Source organism: Saccostrea echinata, unplaced genomic scaffold (assembly GCF_033153115.1).
Source record: "Saccostrea echinata isolate AGI-Se365-2 ecotype Australia unplaced genomic scaffold, CSIRO_AGI_Sech_v1 ptg000022l, whole genome shotgun sequence".
NCBI lineage: Eukaryota > Metazoa > Mollusca > Bivalvia > Ostreida > Ostreidae > Saccostrea > Saccostrea echinata.
In genome coordinates, this window is record NW_026889771.1 from 18,262,902 (window position 1) to 18,288,582 (window position 25,681).

At 33.9% G+C, this 25,681-nt stretch overlaps 1 protein-coding gene across 4 annotated transcripts in view; it reads left to right on the forward strand.

Annotated features, from left to right (window-relative positions):
- Positions 1-25,681, forward strand: part of LOC133190567 (multidrug resistance-associated protein 1-like) — a 962,792-nt gene that overhangs the window by 433,047 nt on the left and 504,064 nt on the right. For all 4 annotated transcript variants that reach the window (XM_061326266.1, XM_061326267.1, XM_061326268.1 and 1 more), the window contains one exon: positions 15,535-15,736. In XM_061326266.1, the coding sequence (XP_061182250.1) occupies positions 15,535-15,736 (202 nt within the window). The remainder of the gene's footprint in view (positions 1-15,534; positions 15,737-25,681) is intronic.

Here is a 25,681-nt window from a genome sequence, read left to right on the forward strand (position 1 = left end):
TACAATTTGATGTTACTCTGACCTTACCCATGTTTTTTCTGACAAGATAAACTTTATGCCATTCACAGGATCTCTCTGGTGAGCAATACAAAGATGGTCATAATGAAGACCAGAAGCTGCAAATTGTTAGCTGTAAATTTGGATAAAATATTTTCATCTACAAGATGTTTCAATGAAGAAGCATTTCTACTCATTACAATTGCATAATTGTCATAATCAATAACAAACTCAACACTGAAGCTGTGTTTCTTCATCATCCCTCTGGATATCTCAAGATGAAGCACAAGTCATTGTAGAGCTTGGGAATCTGCTAGGGCATCATGGGCATATTCATAATGTGCTGTACATAAATCTTTCAAAAGGTCCACTTCTTAGTAAGATCTTCTGTTGGGAACTGCTTTTCTGAATAGAGGTAATGTGTCTATGAATCCAATAATGAAGTCATTGGCACTTAGTCCTACCTGATGCATTGCACGGACAATAACACTGGAGTCAAATTTTGCATTGTGAGCAACTAGCACTATGTTTGAAAAATTTTTTAACCATGCAACAAATTTTTTCATAGCATCCTTGGTATTCTTACATGGCACCTGCATTCCATTCTTGAACATCAAATTCTCCTTCACAGCAATACCCAACACAGCAGTGGCAGAGGGTGAAATGGACTGAGTAGATGTGAAAATGATTCTTCAGAAACACACGCACCAATCTGGGTGACTTCACAATCTTTACCTAAATCATAAGGAAAAGGAATTACACATCAATATGTCACAAACAAAAACATACACTTTTACATTACAAATTTATTATTCAGGAAAAAATTGAAGCAGTTGCATAAATATTCTAAAATAATGATTCAGTTCCATGCATTTGCTTAATTCTGTGTCAATATATGAACACACCAAGACCTGTAGTTTCCAAATCAAAATAAACAAATGTGCACTGGTCATGAGCAATAGGAGTAGACTGGGGTTTTCTCGGGTGGTGGTATCTCTCTAATGTTTTCCATGTCTTTTTCATTGTTGTTTAGATCAATGCATGTTTTGTATGTAGTTCCCTCCCTTATCTCTGATGACTCTTGTGACTTCTGGGAATCTATTTTCTTCATTGCCCTGTTTTTCTTGTAAGCTGCTGTATCTTCTCTTTCCTTGTCTTGTTTCCTTTTCAAGTCCGTTTTCTTTGCACTGGAACAAGTGACTTGTCCAGGAGAAAGAAGCAACTTCTCATTTACCTGAAAAGAAAGAGGATATGATATCTTCGTTACATTGAAATACATGTGTTTACTGTATTGTCTTGTAGATATAGTATTGTTATAATTGTGTGCAGTAATGAAATATACAAATTACTATACTATATACCTGTATTACATATTGATGCCCTAAATTTTTCTGTGCCACAGCAGCAGCTATACGAAAGTCATTACTCTCGGAGCCAGAGTAGAAGGTGGACTTTTGTGTTTTACTTGCAACTGTATTGTTGAAACTTTCATTTGCCTGAGTACTTCCTAAGTTGATCAATTTTTCAGCCTGCGATATGTAGAATCCAAAGAGAGATGAGAGATCAGAATTCAACTGCTGGTTAGAAAGGTACCTATGATAAGGAAGCTGCTGTGGCTTGTAGGTTTCAGAAGAAGAGAGAAATCCACACCAGGTATCACATAGGCTGTGGTCTCCATAGACATGTGGTGTTATGGCCTCCAGATTTTTAGGTCACCTGAGTCACTCAGGTGACCTATTGCTATCTGTTTTCGTCCGTCATCATCCGTTGTGTGTCGTGTTAACATTTGAACATTTTCAGCTTCTTCTCTGAAACCGCTGAACCAATTCAGCCAATTTTTGCATATGGCATCTATGTCTGAAGGGGAACAAAATTTGTGAATTTCATGGTCCCTGCCCCCCTGGGGCCTGAGGGGTGGGGCTAAAACCATCAATATTAATGCAATCTTTAAAAATCTTCTTCTTTACTCCTGGACATCAAACAGTCAAACTGTTGACATGATTGTAATAAGCATTGAGCCCTCTACCAAAATTGTGAAATTCATGGCCCCAGGGTCAGGGGTTCTGGTGCTAGGGCGGGGCTATATAGATCATATAGTGAAAGTGCATTATTTCTTTGAAAATCTTCTTCTCTACTCCTGGGTATTATTGAAACAAATTGAATACATAGTTATGATAAGCAAAGGTGACTCTACCAAAATTGTGAAATTCATGGCCCCAGGGTCAGGGGTTCTGGTGCTAGGGTGGGGCTATATAGATCATATAGTGAAAGTGCATTATTTCTTTGAAAATCTTCTTCTCTACTCCTGGGTATTATTGAAATAAATTGAATACAGAGTTATGATAAGCAAGGGTGACTCTACCAAAATTGTGAAATTCATGGCCCCAGGGTCAGGGGTTCTGGTGCTAGGGTGGGGCTATATAGATCATATAGTGAAAGTGCATTATTTCTTTGAAAATCTTCTTCTCTACTCCTGGGTATTATTTAAACAAATTAGATACAGAGTTATGATCAGCAAGGGTGACTCTACCAAAATTTTGAAATTCATGGCCCCAGGGTCAGGGGTGCTGGGGGGGGGGGGTATATAGATCATATAGTGAAAGTGCATTATTTCTTTAGAAATCTTCTTCTCTACTCCTTGGTATTTTTGAAACAAATTAAATACATAGTTATGATAAGCAAGAGTGACTCTACCAAAATTGTGAAATTCATAGCCCCAGGGTAAGGGGTCTTGGTGCTGGGGGGGGGGGGGGGGGGTATATAGATCATATAGTGAAAGTGCATTATTTCTTTGAAAATCTTCTTCTCTACTCCTGGGTATTATTTAAACAAATTAAATACATAGTTATGATAAGCAAGAGTGACTCTACCAAAATTGTGAATTTCATGGCCCCTGGGTCAGGGGTTCTGATGTTAGGGCGGGGCTCTATTTATTAAATAGTGAAAATGCATTAATGCTTTAAAAATCTTCTTCTCTGCTTCTGGGTATTATTTAAAGAAACTAAGTACATTGTCAGATAAGCAAGGACACCTCTTCCAAAATTGGGAAATTCATGGCCCCAGGGACAAGGGTTCTGGTGTTAGGGTGGGGCTATAAAGCTCCTACAGTGAAGGTGAATTATTTCTTTGAAAATCTTCTTCTCTGCCCCTGGGTACTATTTAAACAAACTAAGTACATTGTTATGATACGCAAGGATGCCTCTTCTAAAATTGTGAATTTTATGGCCCCAGGGTCAAGGGTTCTGGTCAAAAGGTGGGGGGGGGGGGGGGCTCTATTGATTATATAGTGAAAAATCAAAATTTCTTTGAAAATATTCTTTTCTGCTTCTGGTTAAAAAGCAAAGAAGCTAAGTTTATAGTTATGATGAGCAAGAGTGCTTCTTCCAGAGTAATGAATTGCATGACCCCTGGGTCAGATGTGCTGGTATAAGGGTGGGGCTGTTGATAATGTAGTGAAAATGCATTAATTCTATTAAATAATCCTGTCTGCTCCTTAATGTTAAGCAGTTAAACAAAGTGATTACTTATGATGAGCAAACTTGAAACTTCTGGTCCCAGGGTGAGAGGCTCTGGTGTTTCTCGGTGGTGAAGGTGGGGGGGGGGGGGGGTCTATTGATAATATAGTGAATCTGTAGTGAAAATGCATTATTTCTTTAAAAATCTTCTCTGCACTTGGGCATATCAGAGGCAAAAAGTGTAAAACTTGTAATAAGGAAGGGTATTTTTACCAGATTTTTGAACATCTGGACCATTTGGTCAAGTGTTCTGGTGCTAGCCAGGGCTCAATTAATTTGCATTCTACTGAGAGGAGTTATTCCCCTTTGCCATTTACTTTTGATTATTAATCACTGTAAATAATGTACTTGAAAAATTAATAGAATAAGAGAATTATGCAAGAATTTTTATTGTATAATACAAAAAGTATTTTCTTAGTTTTAATGATCATGTGGACTTGTAAGTAATAGATAAATAAAAATGAGACAAAAATAACTTAAATGTTCATCAAAGACCAAGAGAGGCCAATGTAAGAGATTACAACAAGGAATTAAAATAGTACAAAAGCACTGATATTTTGTTAATATGCTGTTTGGTGATAGTGATAAATGGGGAACAGATTAGAACCTAATTTATGAACTGTTAATGAATAGTAGACTAATTATTTTGTTGATCCTGATCACCCTATTTTTCTTGCTTTTGGGCAACAAAGCTTCACCTTTCATTTCATTTGAATACTCTATGGATCCTCTAAATTGTTGTATTGTACTCAGGTGACCGTTAGGCCCTTGGACCTCTTGTTCTTTAGACTGATCAAATCTTCTTGATTTTGACTGATGCAGTATTTGAAACACTTGCTGATATGATTTATGGTTTTGGTATTTAGTTCTTTGTAGTTTTTGCTCTTCTTCAGGTCATATAATTTATTTGTAAATTGTTTCATTGTATGGTTTTTGTCACTGTGCTTCTTTAGGGCTGGGTTAACCTCCAGACGTGCTCTTGCAACAGTTGTCGAATCATTGTCCATGATAATAGTACTGACATTCACATCATTTTGGCCAAGGTCTTGCAACATCTGTATGCACATATCTGGTTCCATGGCTTTTGCACTTTAGGACCAGTTCTTTCGACAGTCATGGATAGGTAGAACCTTCCCAGATTTTTCAGAGTTATCACATACTCTACAATAGCTGTTGCGAGTTGCAAAACTGATGATTTTTCCTGTTTCATTTCCAATCATTGCTGCATGTCCTGCAAAATTTTTATAACATGTACATAATGTATAAATTACAGTAATATCACAACTAAACTACTGTATAATTTCATTTGAAGATAAATTCTACTGTCTAACATTTTATGTATTAACAGTATGCCATACACTAATCAGTCTATTGAAGCTGGACTAACAGTGGAATATATATTCAATTTTTGAAAAAAAATATTCCTGATTATTTCACTAACATCCACTAAATAGATAAAAATGTACTACATGCCACAAATGCTACGAAGTGTAATATATAGGATATGTGTATAATACCTACTGTAATGTTTAGAAAATAAAATAAATACCTGACAAACTCGAATATGATCGACCTGATCCTCTTTTCTGCCACCCACCATCAAATGATACAGATAGCTCATTAGGTGTACTGTAAAACAACACAGTGCATATAAATTATATATGTAACTTTGTTTTTGCTTCTTATATTATAAGTATTGCAAATATTATAATAAACTGTTTGATAAAAATACCTGTCACAGTACACAGGTTAAAAAAATGTACAATGTATTTCAGTGACACAAGTAATGATAATTCATAGCTTTCAACATTATTTTTGATACCTTGATGATTCCTTCTCGACTGCAGCCATATCGTCACAACTCTTTTTGGCCACTTCCTCTAATGCTTTTCCTACTTTCCTCTCTGTTTTTTTTTTCCAAGGCTTTATGGCACATAGGTGGAATATTAAGTACACTTAAGAGCATTGATACTTTCTTCTGGCCAATACCTGTATGAAGCATACCTACAAAATATACACAATTTTGTAGACTGTTACTTTTACAACATAATTACATTTAAATTATTGTAATTTATTATATCTTTAGTGGTTCAACTAGTAGACCATTCAAATACATGTATCATATAAAAATATGTCCTCAGAATAGAAGTGCACTTCATTGTTGTTTGTAGTACATGTACATATAAAATTTAATCAGGGGTGTGCAATTAAAAAAATCAAGTACTAGCCCACGGGCTAGTGGCAGCAATAAACTTACTAGCCCCAAGTAAAAAGTTACTAGCCCAAATGTAGGGGGGGGGGGGGGGGGGGGGTTAACAACTTATATTGAAAAAAAAAAGATTATTGTTGAAAAAGTTAATTAATTAATTTAATTAATTAAAGTTGAATTCTCACTAGTAAAATTGAATCATGTATAAATTACTTATTATGATAGAAAATAAAAAATGAATTTAAATAATAAATTATTTTTCCTTTTTCTGTGCATTGCACTAGCTCATCTAAAATGAAGTGAAATCATTTTTGTTCATCTTAAATTATTAAAAACACTGGAAATATATTTTACGTAAATCACATAACATTTATCTTTCAGTTGATTGAGTGATTGTAAATATTCAATGAGATATCTGCCTTTATTTACCATAAATGCATGGATGGAGGAAATTCGGATTAGAAAAAAAACGATCGTTTTTGGAAGTAAATAAGTCAGGAAGTGCTGCAAAATGGATAAGATTATGGATATTTACGAACAATTGGAGCATGCTGCCTGGAAACTTTTCATAGGTTGGGAATTTAATAGCAAAAAATGAGTAAAAATACTGTTAGTGAATTTCATATATTACATTGGTATTTTTAAATTTTACTAGCCCAAGGGGCTACCTGCATGCAGAAAACCACTAGCTCGACCCCAAAAAATGGTAGCCCCGGGCGTCGGGCGATGCTAATTGCACACCCCTGTTTAATTATCTATACAATGCCTACCAAGAGCCAATTTTGTGTTGACATCAAATGCTCTAGATGGATGGTCACTGTCTATGCGAGAGTGTCTCTTTCCAGTTGGAACTCATACCACCATATCACAATTCACACACTTTATTTGTAACATTGATGCCAGTCCATATCTGATCTCGCCACATATATTCGTGAAGTTCAAAGGATGTCTGCAGAATTCACAGCCTTCAATCAGCTTCTTAATGACATACTGAATATCAATAATCCTTCTTCCTTCGTTCCACTTTATCGTTACATCATCATCAGTGTCTTCAAAAGCTATCTCCATTTCCTCTTCTTCGATGTTTGATGGTACTGACATACAATAATCATGCTCAAAAGGTACATATTCTGGCAAATCGATGGAGTGAGAAGTCTCAGACAGAGAAAGAACTTCATCATCGTGACCTTTAATAAATCAAATGCACAGTTATACATTAATATGCAGGATATACACGAAGTCGTTTATACGTCTGTGTGAACAATATATAATAAAGAGAATCAAAAACAAGAAATCATAATAAAATTTTCACTCACTTGGCTGCAAAAGTATTTCTTCTTGGTATTTTTTTTTGTTGTTTGTTTATTTCTAACGCCCATATTTTCCTCAACTTTCCTTCAGATATAAACTTTCCACCTTTACCGCAAAATTGCTCCTCCATGTTGTAAACAAACTAATAAAATTTTCTCCAATTACAAAAAATCCATTAAGGGACATAACAATTTCTTAACATTCAAATCAATTTCGGAAATTATTCCAGAATTATGTAGTGGAAATCTTCACATTGCGGAGATAGAAAAAATTTGTTGGAAATAATGGAAGATACGTCGAGTGTGACCTTAAACTTCACTTGTTCTACCGACCTGCATTGTACCCCAACTGCGATGACTAAATCTGTCACTTCTGCCCATTTGCTGTTCTTTTTGGCATTTGTTATCAAATTGCTCTGTTTGGCTTTTAAAACTTCTTCGTTCTTTTCGACGAAATCTGTTAAGACAGTTATTTCGGCCAAGGACCAATTGGTACTCCTCTCTCACTTGCACTTGCAGCCATTTTTACTTCACCGTAGGTATAGGAAACGCACACAATCAGAATGATTTAACAGAGAGTTAACTATAAGACATCAATTAAATGTGAGTTAGCTAATTGATTTTTAATAAACTTTCGAACATCAGCTTTTTAACTGACAGTTACGTAACTCGTCGTTAAAAATTTAACGGCTAGTTACGGCACTAACTGAGATTTCATTTAACTAACGTTCGTGCAACCAGATCCAGTTAATTAGTTGAGAAGTTGGAAATAATTTAATCAATTAATGTGATATCTATATATATTTTCCATAAAATCAGGATGGAGGAAATTCGGATTAGTAGAAAAGAAGACAATCATTTTCAAGGGTTTTAGAAATAAATAACTAATGTAGAAGTGCTGAAAGAATTAGGTAGAGGAGATTTATGAACAAGAGAACCACACCTCTTTGATTTTTTTTTCATTGGTTGGGGATTTAAAAGCAAAACTCAGAAAATACCTGCTACTTTTCACTAGCCCGTCGGGCTATTTACTAGCTCATACCAATTTAAACTAACCTCTATTGTAAAAGGTGTTTGTGAAATGAAAAAAAAAATAAATCACTGACTCCAAACTGGCACAATCATTATAAAAAGTATTAAAATCATGAAAACAAACACTTCCAATCTCCAATTGGCGGCCATTTTTGTTTATACATCTTATGTAAATTTTGGATCGAACCAAACCAAATTCTGGAATTCTGGATCGGTGCACCGAATTGAACAGTATGAACAGTGATGCACCGAAATTTTCGGTGCACCGCACAGCCCTAATACTTTGCATATATTTAGGACACAGTGTATAGATATGCATATTGCCAGAAAATTCCGATTCCTTTATTTTTCCCTCAGAGTTCTGGCTATTATTGAAGAAACTTTCCTGCTAAGTAATTAGGAAATCCACTGGAATCAGCTTTTGTAATGAAATTTTTTTAAAATATTTTATAACCTCAAAGAACTCTTATTGATTTTAAGATCAAAATATTAATGATTCAACACACACACAAAAAATCTTTGATAGAAGTACACAAAGAGTTCTCTCCCTCCCCCCCCCCCCCTTCCCACAAACACCCACACCCACAGATACCTCAGATTAGTGCTTTGCCTTAAATAATTTCATAAGTACAGTATATAAATAAATTTATATAACATCATAATTTTGTTTCCATCAGTTATTTAAATGTGTAAATTGTCATACATTGGACATGGACTTACACTCATTAACAAATCAAAATCACTGAGGAATTTAAATAATAGTTTGTCAACATAACTTCTGCACTGAATTTTCTGAAACTTTGTAGGTATTTCACACATAATGTGTGATTTGTATATTACAAAGAAATTTTGATTCCATTATTTATCTAGAAACTTCAGCCCAATTAAATTTGTAACAGACAAAGATTTGAATGTCCTTACATGCAAGAAGTTTTGATGTGATGATTTTTTGCAAGTAATGCCCTTTTTGAATTATACTGTGTATTTAAAGTGCACCGTACCATTCGTTATGTGTTGCATTGTCAAGTTTTGGGGGAGCATGGGGTATGTGAGCTTGCTCACTTTTTCTTTCATTTATACTAAAAGTAGGGATGTGACCCTTAAACAAGAGGAGATAAGTAGGGAAGTAAAAACAAAAGTACTGGTTGCTACAAAATTTTCTTATCAAGAACCACTTAGCAGATTATCATCATCACTTCAAAGTTGACCCAAAATTATGTTTTGTTAAAACTTTGATATTTTGCTTTCATTTGAAGCATCTTAAGACCTCATGTCATGTTGACTCTAAAGTAGGTCACAGTGATCTTCTTTTTAGCTCACCTGAGCCGAAGGCTCAAGTGAGCTTTTCTGATTGAAATTTGTCCGTGTCTGTCATCTACGTCATCATTGTTGTTGTCATCGTAAACTTTTCACATTTTCATCTTCTTTTCAATAACCTCTGGGCCAGTTTCAACCAAACTTGCCACAAAGTATCCTTGGGTAAAGGGGATTGAAGTTTGTTCAAATGAAGGGCAAGGCCTTCTTCAAAGGGGAGATAATTACAAATTTGTGAAAAATTATTGACATCTTTTAAAAATCTTCTTCTCAAGAATCACTGTGTTAAAATCAAACATAGTGGAATCATCCTCAGGTAGTGTAGATTCAAGTTTTTTCAAACCATGGCCCCCAGGGGAGGGTGGGGCTACAATGGGTGATCAAAGTTTACCTAAGGAATACATAGGAAAAATTTTGAAAAATCTTCTTCTCAAGAACAGCAAAGCCATGATTGGTCATATTTATATGAAAGCATCATCATATAGTGTAGATTCAAGTTTGTTCAAACCTTGCCCCCCCCCCTCCCTCAGTATAGAGGATCCATAACAGGGGATCATAGTTATATAAAGGATATGTCAATAAATTTTTTTTTCTCAAGAACAGCAAAGCCATTATGCCATTATTAGCCATATTACTTCAGAAGCATTCTCAGGTAGTGTAGATTTAAGTTTGTTAAAATTATCCCCCCCCCCCACTTTTATATTTAAACTTTTTTAAACAGAACTGTTTTCTGCTTCTCTAGCCAACGTGCTCAGGTGAGTGATGTGACCCATGGGCCTCTTGTTGAATTTTGCATGCATTCATTTGCAGTTTCATTTTGATTCATATCTTGGACATTTTAAGCCTATGATCATCAAATCTTGTCAATTTATGCATCTTGGGCCCTTGAAGTGTGTCAACCAAAAATTAGGTCACCATGACCTACTTTTTTAAATTTTATGGTTAATCATTTTCAAACATTTAAGGTCATTATTTTGGATACCAAGATGTTTAGAATCATCAAACTTGTAAGTTGATGCATCTTGGGGCCTTAAAACATATTTTCAAATCATTTTAAAGGCATATTTTGGACACTTTGAAGCCTATGATCATTAAACCTTGTCAGTTGATGCATCTTAAAGCCTCAAAGTATTTCAACCAAAAAGTAGGTCACAGTGGCCCACCGTGACCTACTTTTGAAATTTTATGGCTATATTTAAATATTTTCAGATACTAATTGGCTTAGAATCATCAAACTTTGTCATTTGATGCATCTTGGGTCCACAAAGTGTGTCAAGTGAAAAATAGGTCACAGTGACTTACTTTTAGCCTTTTATAGCTCTAATTAAATATTTTCAGATACTAACTGGCTTAGAATTATCAAACTTTGACGGTTGATGTTTCTTGGGTCCTCGGAGTTGGTCAACCAAAAAGTAGGTCAGAGTGACCTACTTTTGGTATTTCAGAGCAATACCTAAATATATCAAATAATAAGAGACTTAGAGTCATCAAACATTGTCAGTTGATGCATCTTGGTTCTTGGAGTATGTTTGCCAAAAATGTAGGTCACTGTGACCTACTTTTGGAATTTCATGGCTATATCTGAATTTTTTAGATAAGGCCAAAGTTTTTTTTCTTTTGGTTTACGATTCCTCCAACCAAATTTTCACCAATCATGAAAATAAAAATAATGTCTTTGTCCTGACATCTTTTTCCAGATTTTTCTCAGGTTAACAATGGATTTTAAAATTTAGAATGCATCTAAGTCAAATAAGCGCTTATCATTATATGAAACCTTTACAAACATTTAAATGACCGTAAATAAGCACATGGACGGTTACTGTCAAAAAAACAAGGTAACTCCTCACTGAAAGTATTGGCATACATTTAAAGAACCTTTTCTACATGGAAGTGAATGAAATCTAGGAATTATGATGCTCTTTACCACCATTTCTCTAAATGCAATGTCTCAATTGGCTAGATTTGAACTGGAATATTGGAGAGTGCCCAACCCTGACCTAATGGACACAATGATATTTATTTTGGTGTTGAGAGATGTGTCTTGGTTAAAGTAAAGCTGAAATGAATTTCACTGGATATATATTTAAATAAATATGAACTATTGGTTTGTAAAATTATAGAATTAAATTGATTGATTGATTGTTTGCTGTTTAATGTCCCTCTTGAGAATTCTTCACTCATATGGAGACATCACCACTTGCCGGTGGAGGGCTACAAATTTTGACCTATACTCGGCACTTAGGGCCATTGAGCAGTGAGGGATCTTTTTCGTGCCAGCACCTACTGCAACACTGGACCTCAGCTTACATGGTCTCATCCGAAGGACCGGTCTCCATGTCCCACAGTGGGATTCGAACCTGGGACGTATAAGGATCAACTCCTTACTCCGCGACTCTAGGGCAGACGCTCTAACCACTGTGCCACGCGGGGGATATAGAATTAAATCCAATAGTACAAATCTGTGAGAATTTAATACTCAATCTAGATCAAAGCCTTTTGAAGTGCTTAAGTAAATAATGAACACTACATACTGTGCAGGCACACAACAAAAATTTTAAGAAGGACTTGATCTAGAAATTATTAGGCTTAAGTGATGCAGGTTAAAAAAACTGATCAAATTATAAATACCTTTATTTCAGCAATTACAGGTGACTCTCGATGGCTCGAACTCCGATCTCTCGAAGTTCTCGATCTCTCGAAGTGAACCTCCGGTCCCGTTTTTTCCTCTATATAACTAAGCAAATTTACTTCTGATCTCTCGAACTTCCGATCTCTCGAAGTTCTCTATCTCTCGAACCAAGACCTGGGTCCCGTTATACACATTTCATTGTTTTTTACTCTCTATCTCTCGAAGTTTTGATTGTGCGTGTGTACACGCAAATCAAGCGTAAAATTAATGCAGCTTGGACTTACCTGGATAACAGTGAACGCCTGGGTCTGGCATGGAGGTGTTAATTGGGTGTTTACATAGATGACACTATACCTATGAGCATCCGATTGTTGATATGATTAATTGGTTATAATTTGTAAATTATAAGCGAATTGCTTCACAACTTAATTTGACTTGACAGCGAGACGACAATTTTTAGAAAATAATTTAAAAGACGTGTCAATAATTTTCCAAAGATTATGAAGTTTTATTAGAGTCTACATAATCCCAGTAAGACAAACATTGCACAAGAAATCCTTGCTCAAGAATTGAATACCGATTTAATACGAGAAATCTGGCAAAGGACCCGATCAAGACCGGGGGGAAGCCACACCGATGATTGCTATTCAGGTTTCATGTTATCATGAAATGAGAATAAATAAATATTGAAACTTAAAGAGTTTGTTTTATTTATTCAAAATACGACCGTTGTTGTTGAAATCAAGTGAATTACCTGTAAAATACGAATGAAAATGTGCAATGTCATTATCAACATATACTTCCGGTATTTATAATAGTAGAACAATGAAGATCGGAACTGAAAATTCCGGATTTTATTCACTTTCTATCTCTCGAACCCCTCGATCTCTCGAACCTTTTCTTGCGGTCCCTTGAACTTCAAGAGATCGAGAGTCACCTGTACTTTTAATTGTTAAACAATTATGTATATGTATTTCTTCAGTATAAATTCAATTTTAACTTTGAACCCTTATTTTGTGTTTGTGGGGACATTGAGGTTTGTAACCATCACATATCACTGAAGAGTATACATTCCTGAACCAAGCACTAGTTGACAAGTAAATGTCAGAACTAAATGAAAATGACATTCAGTCTATAAATTAGAAATGCATTAAAATTTAACAAAAAGAGTAAAGTTATCAAGAACAATAAAGCTTATAAATACAATTGGTGTGTATTTTTTTTTTCAAAACAGCATTCCTGCTATTCTAAAACAAAATCAGGTGATTCCTAAATTATTTTTATTTTTCAACCACCCAATGCATATTTTTTAGACAGGAAATCATAAACCAAAAAAAAAATAATAATAATAATAAAAACTGTGGCCTAATAAAGAGCTTCAAATCATCAAAGTTTGTCAGATGGTACTTCTTGGGTTCTCAGATTGTTTTAACCAAAATGTTGGTCACATTGACCTACTTTTGGAATTTCAAGGCTTTCTCTAAATATACAGGATACTTAGAGGCTTCAAATAGAGGTGATAGGTTGTACAATTTATTAATAGAGTGATTCAAGGCCCTTGGGCCTCTTGTTTTCAAATTGTTTTAGAGGCATATTTTAGACACTTTGAAGCCTAGGATCATCAAACTTTGTCAGTTGATGCATCTAAAGTCCTCGGAGTGTGTCAACCATAACCTACTTACTGAATTTTTAAATGCTAATTTTAAATATTTCAGATACTAATTGACTTAGAAACATCAAACTTTGTTAATTGATGCATCTTGGGTCCACAGAGTGTGTCATCCAAAAATAGGTCACCGTGATCTACATTTGGAAAGTCATGGCTATATTTCAATATTTCAGATACTAATTTGGTCAGAATCATCAAACTTTGTCAGTTGATGCATCTTTGAACCTGGGAATGTGTCAGCTAAAAAGAAAGGAACCATGATCTACTTTTGGAATTTCATGACAAAGTTTAAGTATGTCAGACACTGATTTGCTTCGAATCATCAAACTTTTTCAGTTGTTGTATATTGGGTCCTTGGAGTGTTTCAACTGAAAAGTAGGTCACTGTGATCTACCATTGAAATTTCATGGCATATTTTAATATTTCAGTTGCTAATTGGCTTAGAATCATCAAACTTTGTCAGGTGTTAGATCTTGGGTCCTGAGACAAAATACGTCAACTAAAAAATATGTCACCGTGACTTACTTTTGGACTAATAATAATAAGGCAGTACTTGTGATGGGAAATCAGGAAAAAATCATAATCGATTATCAGTAATAATCGGCTGCACATAATTGATTAGTAATCGATTATAATCGGATTTTTAACTTAAATGAAATAAATATAAAGAAAAATTGAACTTATTCAGATTTAAGTTCAGAATTTTACAAAAAAATCATTAATTAATTATATTCAAAAATGTTTATTAATTTTTTTTCTTTTAATAATAAAGTGGAAAATAGGATTTCTTTACTTTTAAAAGAAATATATTGAATGGTAATTTACTTTAAAAAAAATCTAATTAAAAAAAATGAATGGGAATATTACTGATATTAGTCCCATCTTGCATTACATGTATTTATTTCTTGGAATTACAAGTTTAGAAAGTAGTTATCCAGAATTTGGACTTGTACTCCTGATTATAAATACATTTACAGATCGTCTGTACTATTAATGTTTTCCTGTATATTGTAAAACCTCTTAATATTGTCCATTTTTCTGTTATTAATCTCACCCTATATTTGATCATGGCGGTAAAAATATTAACATGGCATGGATACCTTCGATATTTTAAACATTCATCACTACTTTAAAACTCTTTGCACATGGATTTGGTAATGAAATTAAAGTATTACAATATTATTTTTTGTTAGCGATGTTGGCGACATTTATTTTGTAATTGATTAGTAGTATCGAAGAGCTCCTAACGACCGACAATCGATCGTCGATGACAATCAGCCCATCATAGGCAGTACATAAACTTTTCAAATAATATGAGTATAAGAATTATCAATCTTTGTCAGTTGATGCATCTTGGGTCCTTGAAATATTTCTCTCAATAGAGATAGGTTATACATTTTATCAGAAGAGCAATTCTAGGCCCTTGGGCCTGTTGTTTTAAAAAAAACATGATGTTCCATAGTGTTCCATTCTTCTTCATGACATGGTATAAAGCAATGTCAAAATAGTGCAACATCATCTTCAACTATGTTACTTTTACATTTATATAAAACATGAATGAAGCTGTGTACAAACATATATTGACAATGTCATAAAATATACACAGAGGGAACTTTGTGGAATATTTAATTTGGACATGGGGCGAAATTGACACCGGCAAACACACCTTTTGTGTGATTTTGAATAGCAGGGATGAGTCAGGTGACTATTGTGGCCCAAGGTCCTCTTGTTTCATATATACTTCAAATACCATTTTATTCCCTCTGATAAAATTGTAACCTATTATTTATTCCAAATCGTGGTATGTTCTTGGTTTCAATTTTTCCTATAGGCCATTAATTTCAATTTTATTTTTGTAGACAAGAATTCTTGTGACCCATGGATTAGGATTCCTTCCTTATGCAGATCTCATTGTGACAGTAAATGAAGGAGAAGTTTCTGAGGTGGGAACCTTTCATGAGCTAATGAATCGTTCTACAGCATTTTCGGATTTTGTTCATAGTTACCTTTCACAGAAAACTCAGGATGATAAACATGATGTTGCTGAAAGAAACTTAGAAGGTAACTTCTTTCTTTCCTAGTTCATTCAAAAATTTAATCTTTCTTACTTAAAACTTCAACCAGATATGACCCCCAGGTCAGTTTTTAGGTTACCTGAGTTATTAAGGTGACCCATTACTATCTGTTTTTGTCCATGGTAATGCATTGTTGGTCCTGCATTAACATTTGAATATTTTCAGCTTATTCTCTGGAACCCCTAAATCAATTTCAGCAATCTTTGGCATATATCATCTATGGTTGAAGGGGAATCAAAATTCTGATTTTCATTGTCCCTGTCCATTCCAGGCCTAAGGGATGAGGCTGAATCTATCAAAATTGATGCAATTTGTAAAAATCTCCTTTTTTTCCTGGACATCAAGCAGTCAAACTGTTGGCATGATTGTAATGAGCATTAAGTCCTCTACCAAAATTGTGAAATTCATGGCCCCTGGGTCAGGAGTTCTGATGCTAGGTTGGAGATCTATAGATAGTGAAAGTGCTTTATTTCTTTAAAAATCTTCTTCTCTGCTTCAGGGTATTAAGCAAACATACTTATTGCATAGTTTTGATGAGGAAGGCTGACTCTTCTTAAATTTACAATTCATGGCCCCTGGATCAGGGGTTCATGCATTAGGATAGGGCTCTATTGATTATATAGTGAAACTGCATTAGTTCTTTGAAATTTTCCTCTGCTCCTGGGTATTAAGCAAACAAACTTATTGCATAGTTATGGTTCCCAAGGCTGCCTTTTCTTGAATTTACAATTTCTGGCCCCTGGATCATGTTCTGGTGTTTGATGGGGTTCTTTAGATTATGTAGTGAAATTTGCATTAATTCTTTAAAAATCCTCTTTGCTCCTGGCTATTGAGCAGATAAATTTAGTGCCCAGTTACAATGATCAAGGCTGCCTCTTCTTAAATTTTGGATTTTATAGTCCCTTGATCAGGCTTCTGGTATAAGGTCTGGGTCTACTGATTATACAGTGAAATTGCATTAATTCTTTGAAAATATTCTTGCTCCTGGGTATTTTGCAGAAAAACCTAGAGCATTTTTATTATAAGTAAGAATGCTTCTTCCAAAATTATGAAATATATGGCCCCAATGTCAAGGGTTCAGGTGGATGGGTAGGGGGGTGTGGGGTTCCACTGTAGATCATATTGTTAAAATGCACTATAAATTGCTTTGAAAATCTTTGTCTGTGCTCATGGGTGATAAGCAACATACACACTTTGTGATGTGAATAGATATAATTAGCAAGGGTGCCTGTTCTAGAATTGTGAATTTCATGGCCTCTGGGTTCTAGTGCTGGTGTAAGGCCAGGGCTCTATTAATTATAAAGAGAAAATGCATTTATTCTTTGAAAAGCTTCTTCTTTGCTCCTGGATATTTAGCAGATAAACATAGAGTGCATAGCATAGTTATAATGAGTAAATTGTTTCTTCCAAAATTATGAAATTTGTGGCCCCAGGGTAAAGGTTGCTGGTGGAATGGGGGAGGGGCTCTATAGATCATGAAATATATGGAGATAACGAACAGTATTCAAGCCCAAAAGTCCATTAAACATTACAAAATAGGAGCAGAGCAAACAGGGACCTCTAAAACATCAGAGGTGGGACCAGGCGCCATGGAGGAGTGAGCATCCCCTGCCGACCAGTCACACCCGCCGCACGCTCCCTGCCACGATCTGGAAAAATCCGTCGACAACCCAGTGCGCAAACAATGGCCCAACAACCAGCATGAAAAACATCAGTCAGCATTTGACTCAATGATAAATCGTATTTGCTGACAAGGTCATTGTATCGACCATAGAACTTACGAAATGATGACTTTAAATGAGACTGCTGATATTCTTGTTTCATCAACTTGTTTGTCAATAATTTATGTCATTTTAGAAATTGTTCATACATAGAGCATGCTCTTGCGTATCGAATCAACTGAGAGATATAGTGAAAAAGATGATATAGTGAAAATGCATTATTTCTTAAAAATCTTCTTCTATACTATTGGGTATTGAGCAAACAAATAAAGTGAATAGTTATGATGAGCTAGGGTGCCTCTTCTAAAATTTCGAATTCCTTAGCATCTTGACCAGGGGTTCTGGTGTTAGTGAGGCAGTTGATTATTTAGTGAAAATGCATCAATTCTTTTTCAAAAAAACTTCTTTGCTCTTTGATATTTACCAGATAAACTAAGTGCAAAATTATGAAGAGCATTAGGGTGCTTCTTCTAAAATGAAATTTGTGGCCCCAGGATTGGGGGTTCAGGTGTTTGGGGGGGGGGGGGGGGGTTGTGTTGTAGCTCTGTTGATTATAAAGTGAAAATGCGTTAGTTCTTTGAAAATTTCTCTGCTCCTGGGCAATTAATATAATAATTAATGTATAAAATTCTTCTCAAAAACAGCAAAATCATGGTTATATTTATATGGAAACATCCTTAGATAGTGCTGATTCAGTTTTGTTCAAAGTATAAATCCCCCCCCCCCCCCCGGGAGTAGGGTGGGCCACTATGGACAATCAAATTTTTATTAGGAATACATAGGAAAAATCTTGAAAATTCTTCTTATCATAAACAGCAACGTCACGATTAGTGATACTTGTTTGGGAGCATCCTTAAGTAGTGTATTTTCAGTTTTCTTCAAAACATGACCCCCCCCCCCCCCCAAAGGGTAGGTAGGGGTCAATATGAAAAATCAAAGTATTACATAGGAATACATAGGAAAAATCTTCTTCTCAAGAACAGCAAAGTCATGATTTGTCATATTTGTATGAAAGCATCCTCAGGAAGTGTAGATGGGTGAATTAAAAAAAAAAATGACCAAATGCATATTTATCAACCCACACTAAAAATACAGGCAATGAAAACAGATAAAATTTCTATGTCTCAGTATATGTCTTTAGATAGTGTCTAAATACCTGCCAAATATCTCATTGATATCTCAATTAACAAAAAAGTTATACCCAAAAATGATGCTAAAATTGTCAGGAGTGCAACACCTTTTTCTGACATTTTGAAATTTCAATATTTTTTGGAGATCTATGAAATAAAAAAATAATGCTTCATGTTGAAAATAAAGACTTTCCTGATAATATTCAAAGTATTGAGCTTTATATGTGGACTGTCATAACTTTTGTTTAATCAGGTTGTAGTCATGGCTGATGTTTAAAGAAATGTTATACCATGTCAGGAGTGCAACAGAAAAAATGTAGTGTTGCCAAAAAAACATCAATTGTAAAATTCTGATAGAAAATTAAGACAAAAAAAGAATTTTGGAAGTGTAAAATAATAACTGATATACATTTTAAAACTTAAAAATGTTATATAAATCACAAGCAGCATTAATGAGAGTCAAGTATATGTGCATACCCAAAAATGTCAGGAGTGCAACATTTGATGTTTTGCTCCCAAGCATGAAAAAACTGTTATCATTATATGATTTTCTGATTTTTATTTTGGAAAATAAAGACACAAAGAACATTTTTACCAAATAGATTTATCAATTACAGGATCTGTCTGTGCTTCAGATCCATATTTCTATGGTCAGGAGTGCAACACATTTTTTTTAAAGATTCAAATTGTGTGACGAAAAGACTTCTATTCATGCTTAGAAGTATTCATTAATTAATAATGATTTTTTTGTATAATTTAATGCTAAATTATTGACAGTTTTATTATTAAAATCCTTCCTTTTTCAATTTTATCAATTCAGATGTGTTTTTATCTATTTTGTGATTTTTGTTAATGAACGTTAAAAATAAACACACTAAAACATTGTCATAAAATTCAAGTAATTCCTCCTCAACTTCACTGAAACAACAGAACAAGTTCTTATGTAATTTTCACTTCACAATTCTACTTTAAAGGCCCCGATGCTTTTTGGTCAGGAGTGCATCAAATATGTTAGAATTATAAATCATCCAATAAGAATAAAAATAAAGAAAAAATGATGAGTAGAATTTTTCTGGTGGGTTACTGTGTTTGTCTTCTAAAGGAAAATATGCTTTAAAATATATTTTATCTTCTAAATATATATTTAAGCTAGTTTTTTGGCATAAAATAGGGTATAATTCCAGATAAAATGCGAATTTTAAATACTTTCATCTGTTTTAATTATGAAGTATTGGACTATAAGTATTGCACAATTTCATTACCACTTGATGTTGCCCACACTTTATGAATTTTTGTGTTCTATGGTTTTTATTTTAAACTTTACTGCAGTCAAGAGTGCAACAAAACTGCTTCATAATTACTGATGCTTTTTAACTATCTTTACTAAAAAATAAGTTGAAAAAAATGCTTGATACTATCTGATGTTCAAAACACTATGTCTGTTAACAATTTACAGAAATTTTACAGTCAATTCAGGGAATAGTTTTCATCATTTCAGATATATTTTAGATACAATTAATTTATATATATTACACTTTGCAAATAATCATGTTTTAAGGTCTTCAAAATATGAAAAACCTGCTGTAAACGAGGAAAAATATCAACATGACAAATTGATTTACAAAGTAAGAATAGGTTATTGTGTGTTATAATTTTTAAAACAATGTTAAATAAAATACATATCAGATGTCAGGAGTGCAACACAATAATGTAACATAGGGTCACTTCAAAATCTAGTATTTTTCGTAAGAGAACTCGTATATAACAATTCTTTTTTGGCTTAGATTTAAAGAATTGATTTGAATGGACAAAAAAGTGAATTTTGGGGAATTTTATTGCTTCATATTTTTTTCTTGTTAAAACTTTTCAAACCAGAATCGAAAGAAAAATGTAAAATAACAATCAAAAAGTCACTTTTTTGTCACATGTACAAGAGAAGATACGCATTCAAGGTCTAGATTTAATAATTTATACCCCTTTTACCACTTTGAAGCATAAAAAACTATAATTTCTTGTGATTATGTATTTTAGAAAGTCTTTTAAGGTGTAATGATATTTTCTTTTTTCAAAAGAAATTTTACTAATAAAAATTCTGAAACTTTTTAATCCAATTGTCTATTCTATTGCCACTTCAGGATTTTAAACTAGAATGCATTTACAATATGATGATATAAGTGAAAAAAATGTTAGAAGTTTTACATAGGAATACATAGGAAAAATCTTGAAAATTTTCTTTTCAAGAACAAAATAGTCATGATAAATCACATTCATATGGAAGCATCCTCATTTAGTGTAGATTCAAGTTTGTTCAAATCATGACCCATTGGGGTAGGGTCAGGCTATGATTGGTGATCAAATTTAAATATGATTCTATATGAATTGTCTTCTAGGGAACAGCAAAGCTATGTTTAAGGATGATGTTTATTCAGATGACAAAAAATTTCAACTGATAAGATTAAAAAACCACCAATTGTATATTTTAGAACTATGATTGTAGTGTTATTATTCACTTTTAAATTACTAGGTCAATGACCTACTTTTCATGCTGGCAGCCCCTGAGTATTTTTCAGGAAATACATCAATTTTTTACATAATAACCTATATTTTTAGGTCACCTGAGTCACCCAGGTGACTTATTGCTATCTGTTTTTAACCGTCGGCATGCATCATGCTTAAACTTCTCACATTTTCAATATCTTCTGAAGAACAACTGGACCAATTCCAATCAAATTTGCCACAAATTATCCTTGAGTGAAGGGGATTTAAGTTTGTTCAAATGAAGGACATTGTTCTCTTCCAAGGGGAGATAATCAAGAAAAGACAAAAATAGGGGGGTGGGGTCATTTAAAAATCTTCTCTAGAACCACTGGGCTAGAAGAGATGCAATTTATATGAAAGCTTCCTAACATAGTGTAGATTTAAGTTTGTTGAAATCATGATCTTTAGGGGTACGATAGTCCAGAAAAAGGGGTTCCAATGTTTACTTAGATCATGGATACTAATTGCAGGAAACATATCATAAAATAAAATTAAACAGCAAAACATGGATTGTTTTACCTGAATAGTATGTAAGCATCATTATATTATACTGAGGCACATTTTTTGACATAGTTATATGATTGTTCTAGAACCAAAAACGACATTTCATGTGTGATCGAGTTGAACATGACATTTCGAGTGGTGAGTGCGAGGCTATAATACCTGGAAGGTGTTTACAGTACTGCACTGTCACTTTGGAGTTTATTTTCAGTTATTAGCAAAACCCACAGGTCCAAGGCCCGAGGCAAGTAAAATTGGCTGGGGGCCAGTAAAGCTCAAAATCAGATAAGTCCTATGGGCATGCAGGAATTAGGCCCAAATTTTAAAGCTAAAAAGCAGGACTGGTATTTTCCCCAAATTAAAAAAAAAATCAAAGTTGTATGTCTCCATTGGTCGTTAATCTCCTTCACCTAATACACTTAGCAGTACTACATGATATACTTACTTATTTGTAAAAACAGTCGTCTTTTTTTTCTTAATCCGAATTTCCTCCATTCCTCTGTTCATGCAAAATATATGAAGATAAATAAAATCGCAACCGTATTGACATTTAAAATATGGATAGTTTTCACAATCAGCAATTGGGAAAATAATCATCATCTTTTTTATGATTTATGTATAACAACGAATTGAAATAGTCTACCTAGTAAATATTCTTTTCATTGTTTTATGATTTTTTTAAAATGTAAAATGCCTTCACAAAATAAATTGTTGCCAGTTATTTTCTTAATTTTACTTACCAAATATACCGCTGGTCATAAATATTTTTTTTTTTAGATTAATAACTAATAAAACACACTTATCTTGAATTTATTATTAAATGCATTTGTTTTTGGAAGTTATAAATTCATTTATCGCTAACATAAAATAGGTTGACTTAGAAACCATTAAAAAATAATAAATTTTCTTGAAATGTAAGAAGTGAAACTTCCTCGTACCCAAGGGGTACTCTGAAATATTCAACGATGGCTTCTGTGGGAATTTTAATTGTCTGATTGATAAAGGGATATACACTGTGTACAAAAAGGTGTTAACACCTGTGTTGGGTCAATCACCTGCGGGGCATGATTAACAGATCCACGTGCCGTAATAGGGGTACGCGGGCTGACTTATTAGTGCTACACATCATTGAACTTAACACTAGAGCTGTGAAATTCATGATGACTGTTAAATTGTGAATGTACTCTCAATTAAATTTATTTTTACAACAATATCACATGCAAAATTAGAGCATGAAAATATGATTAATTTCAATTGCTTACTAGTACATGTAATAGTCATTTGTGTGTGTTAGCAAATCCCTAGCCAAGAAAATACAAAAATGGCAGTCATCAAAGTTGGTGAATCCATGAATATTGTAAATAATGTTTAAATGAAATATATTAAGAATGTGTCCATGATGTTCTAAAATGGAAATAATTATTGTTTGGTCTAGAGTATTTCCCTAATAAATAGCTATTGTATACTACCATATTTATGGATATTTGTTTAATGACAGCATCAAACTACAACAGCAGTGAACAGGCAACTTGGAGAAAAATACATTGTAGCACAATTCAAGGAAGTTTCAACTGAAGAAACGTTTGTATATATAAAACCCAATTAAAAATGTTTTAGACAAATATATTACTTTGGGCCATAATAAAAAAATACTTAGATTCTCATCCGAAGTTTTTGAAAAATCGAGGTGGGCGGATGGATTTTATTTTATATTTTTTATTTTTTCCATTGTGCAGACTTTTTGTTGAACTGATCAATCGGTGCAGATGTATTTATAATGCCTGAATAAAAGTCATAGTAGAGGTCCATTTAAATATGCATATCTCTTACAACACATCATCACCAATCTTTCACAACCAATGATCCCTGTTTAATACATATTACAACAGTTACCATCTTGTCAGCTGTCAAAATTATGCCAACATTCGTGGGATTAAAAATGAAAGTTGAATGGAAGTTAAATACTGATCCTGATCAGAATTAAGACGAAGAAAAACAGAAATAGGAAAATCAAGGTGGGGGTAAACCAGAAGTCTCTGACGAGACTGTAGCTCTACTGGTTTGTACTTATAATGAAGGAAGATAAAAGTAGCACTTGGACTTGAAACTTTGCAACAGCAATAAATAGAATAATGATCCTTGGTTTAGTCTCTTTTTGTGGCAAGATTTATTGCAATCAGACTAAAACTGTTGGAGGAGTAGCCTTTTGAAAGAATTTTACAGAAATTGCGATTTTAGTACCATGGCAACATCATTCAACAAAATCAAAAAAAAAAACATTAAAGACAATTATGTATCTTAGTGTAGTCTACTTGTGTGCCAAGTTATACTGAAATTAGACTAAAACTGTAGGAAGAGTAGCATTTTGAAAGTATTTCACAGAAATTTTTATTTTTAGTAACCATGGCAACACCGTTCATCGAAATCAAAAACCAATAAATAGAATTATGTATCTTAGTATAGTCTACTTGTGTGCCAAGTTATACTGAAATCAGATCAAAACTGTAGGAGGAGTAGCATTTTGAAAGTACCTCAAGGAAATTTCTATTATTAGTAACCATGGCAACACCATTCATCGAAATCAAAACAAAAAAAAAGATGTACAGAATTATGTATCTTAGTGTAGTCTACTTGTGTGCTAAGTTATACTGAAATCGGATCAAAACTGTGGGAAGAGTAGCATTTTGAAAGTATTACAGAGAAATTTCTATTTTTAGTAACCATGGCAACACTGTTCATTAAATTCAAAAATCAATACACAGAATTATGTATCTTAGTGTAGTCTACTTATATGATAAGTTTTATTGAAATCAGATCAAAACTGTAGGAGGAGTAGCGTTTTGAAAGTTTTTCAAGGAAATTTCTATTTTTAGTAACCATGGCAACACCGTTCATTGAAATCAAAAACCGATACACAGAATTATGTATCTTTATGTAATCTACTTGTGTGCCAAGTTTTATTGAAATCAGACTTAAACTGGAGGAGGAGTAGCATTTTGAAAGTATTTCCCAGAAATCTCTATTTTTAGTAACCATGGCAACACCATTCATCAGAATTTAAAATCAATACACAGAATTATGTATCTTAGTGTAGTCTACTTATGTGCCAAGTGATATTGAAATCAGACCAAAACTGTAGGAGGAGAGCGTTTTGAAAAATTGTTTTTCAGACGGACGGACGGACAGACAGACAGACGGATGGACGACGGACACCTTACTATCGCATAAGCTCTTCTGGTGTCTGACCAGTAGAGCTAAAAATCGGGGTGGGCGGGGATGAGAATCTAGGAAATTTTTATATTATGGCCTTATTATCAGTACGATAATGTCACGGTTTACAAGATGTTTTTATGTTCTGATACGTAGTATCTACGCAAGGATTTCTAGAAAATTGATAGACGCCTCGTCCTATGCTCCGAATTCGCCCTAACAAAGTTTTTTTTTTTAAATTAAGGCTAAAAATAAGCCTTTCGACCTGTATACCCCATTGACATATAGTCCAAAAATTACGGTAATAGAAAAAATCTGCTGATGAAGAACAGCATGACCATATTGATTAAGATGAGTATTGTGGCCCATGGGCCTCTTGCATTTTCATTACTTCCTGAACTTTTATGCTTGCCACCTTTTTTACATGCCGAGGATGGCTTTGCCCTTGTTCAATTTGTAGGTGCATTTTGTACTGCAAATCTGCAGTTGACTTTAAACTTCTAGCCCTCTTATCTCATTTTCTTTTTCTCTGCCTTTCTAATATCCTTGCTATCAAACTCCCCAAAAGACGCACTGTCTGAGTCTTCCATGACTGATAGGATGTCAGATTTTTCTGGCGAGGACATGCATGTTAGTTTCACAACAAAAATTATATCTCACTGTATTATTACGTTGAGAATTCTAAGAAACAGTAAAATACACTGAAATGTAGAACTTTGATAAACATGTGAAGTTAAGACTTTCTCTTAACTCCAAATTAAATTAAAAATTCTCAGCGTATACCTTAAAGCCCGCATGGCATGTGTCAAGAAAAATATGAGTGATTTCGGC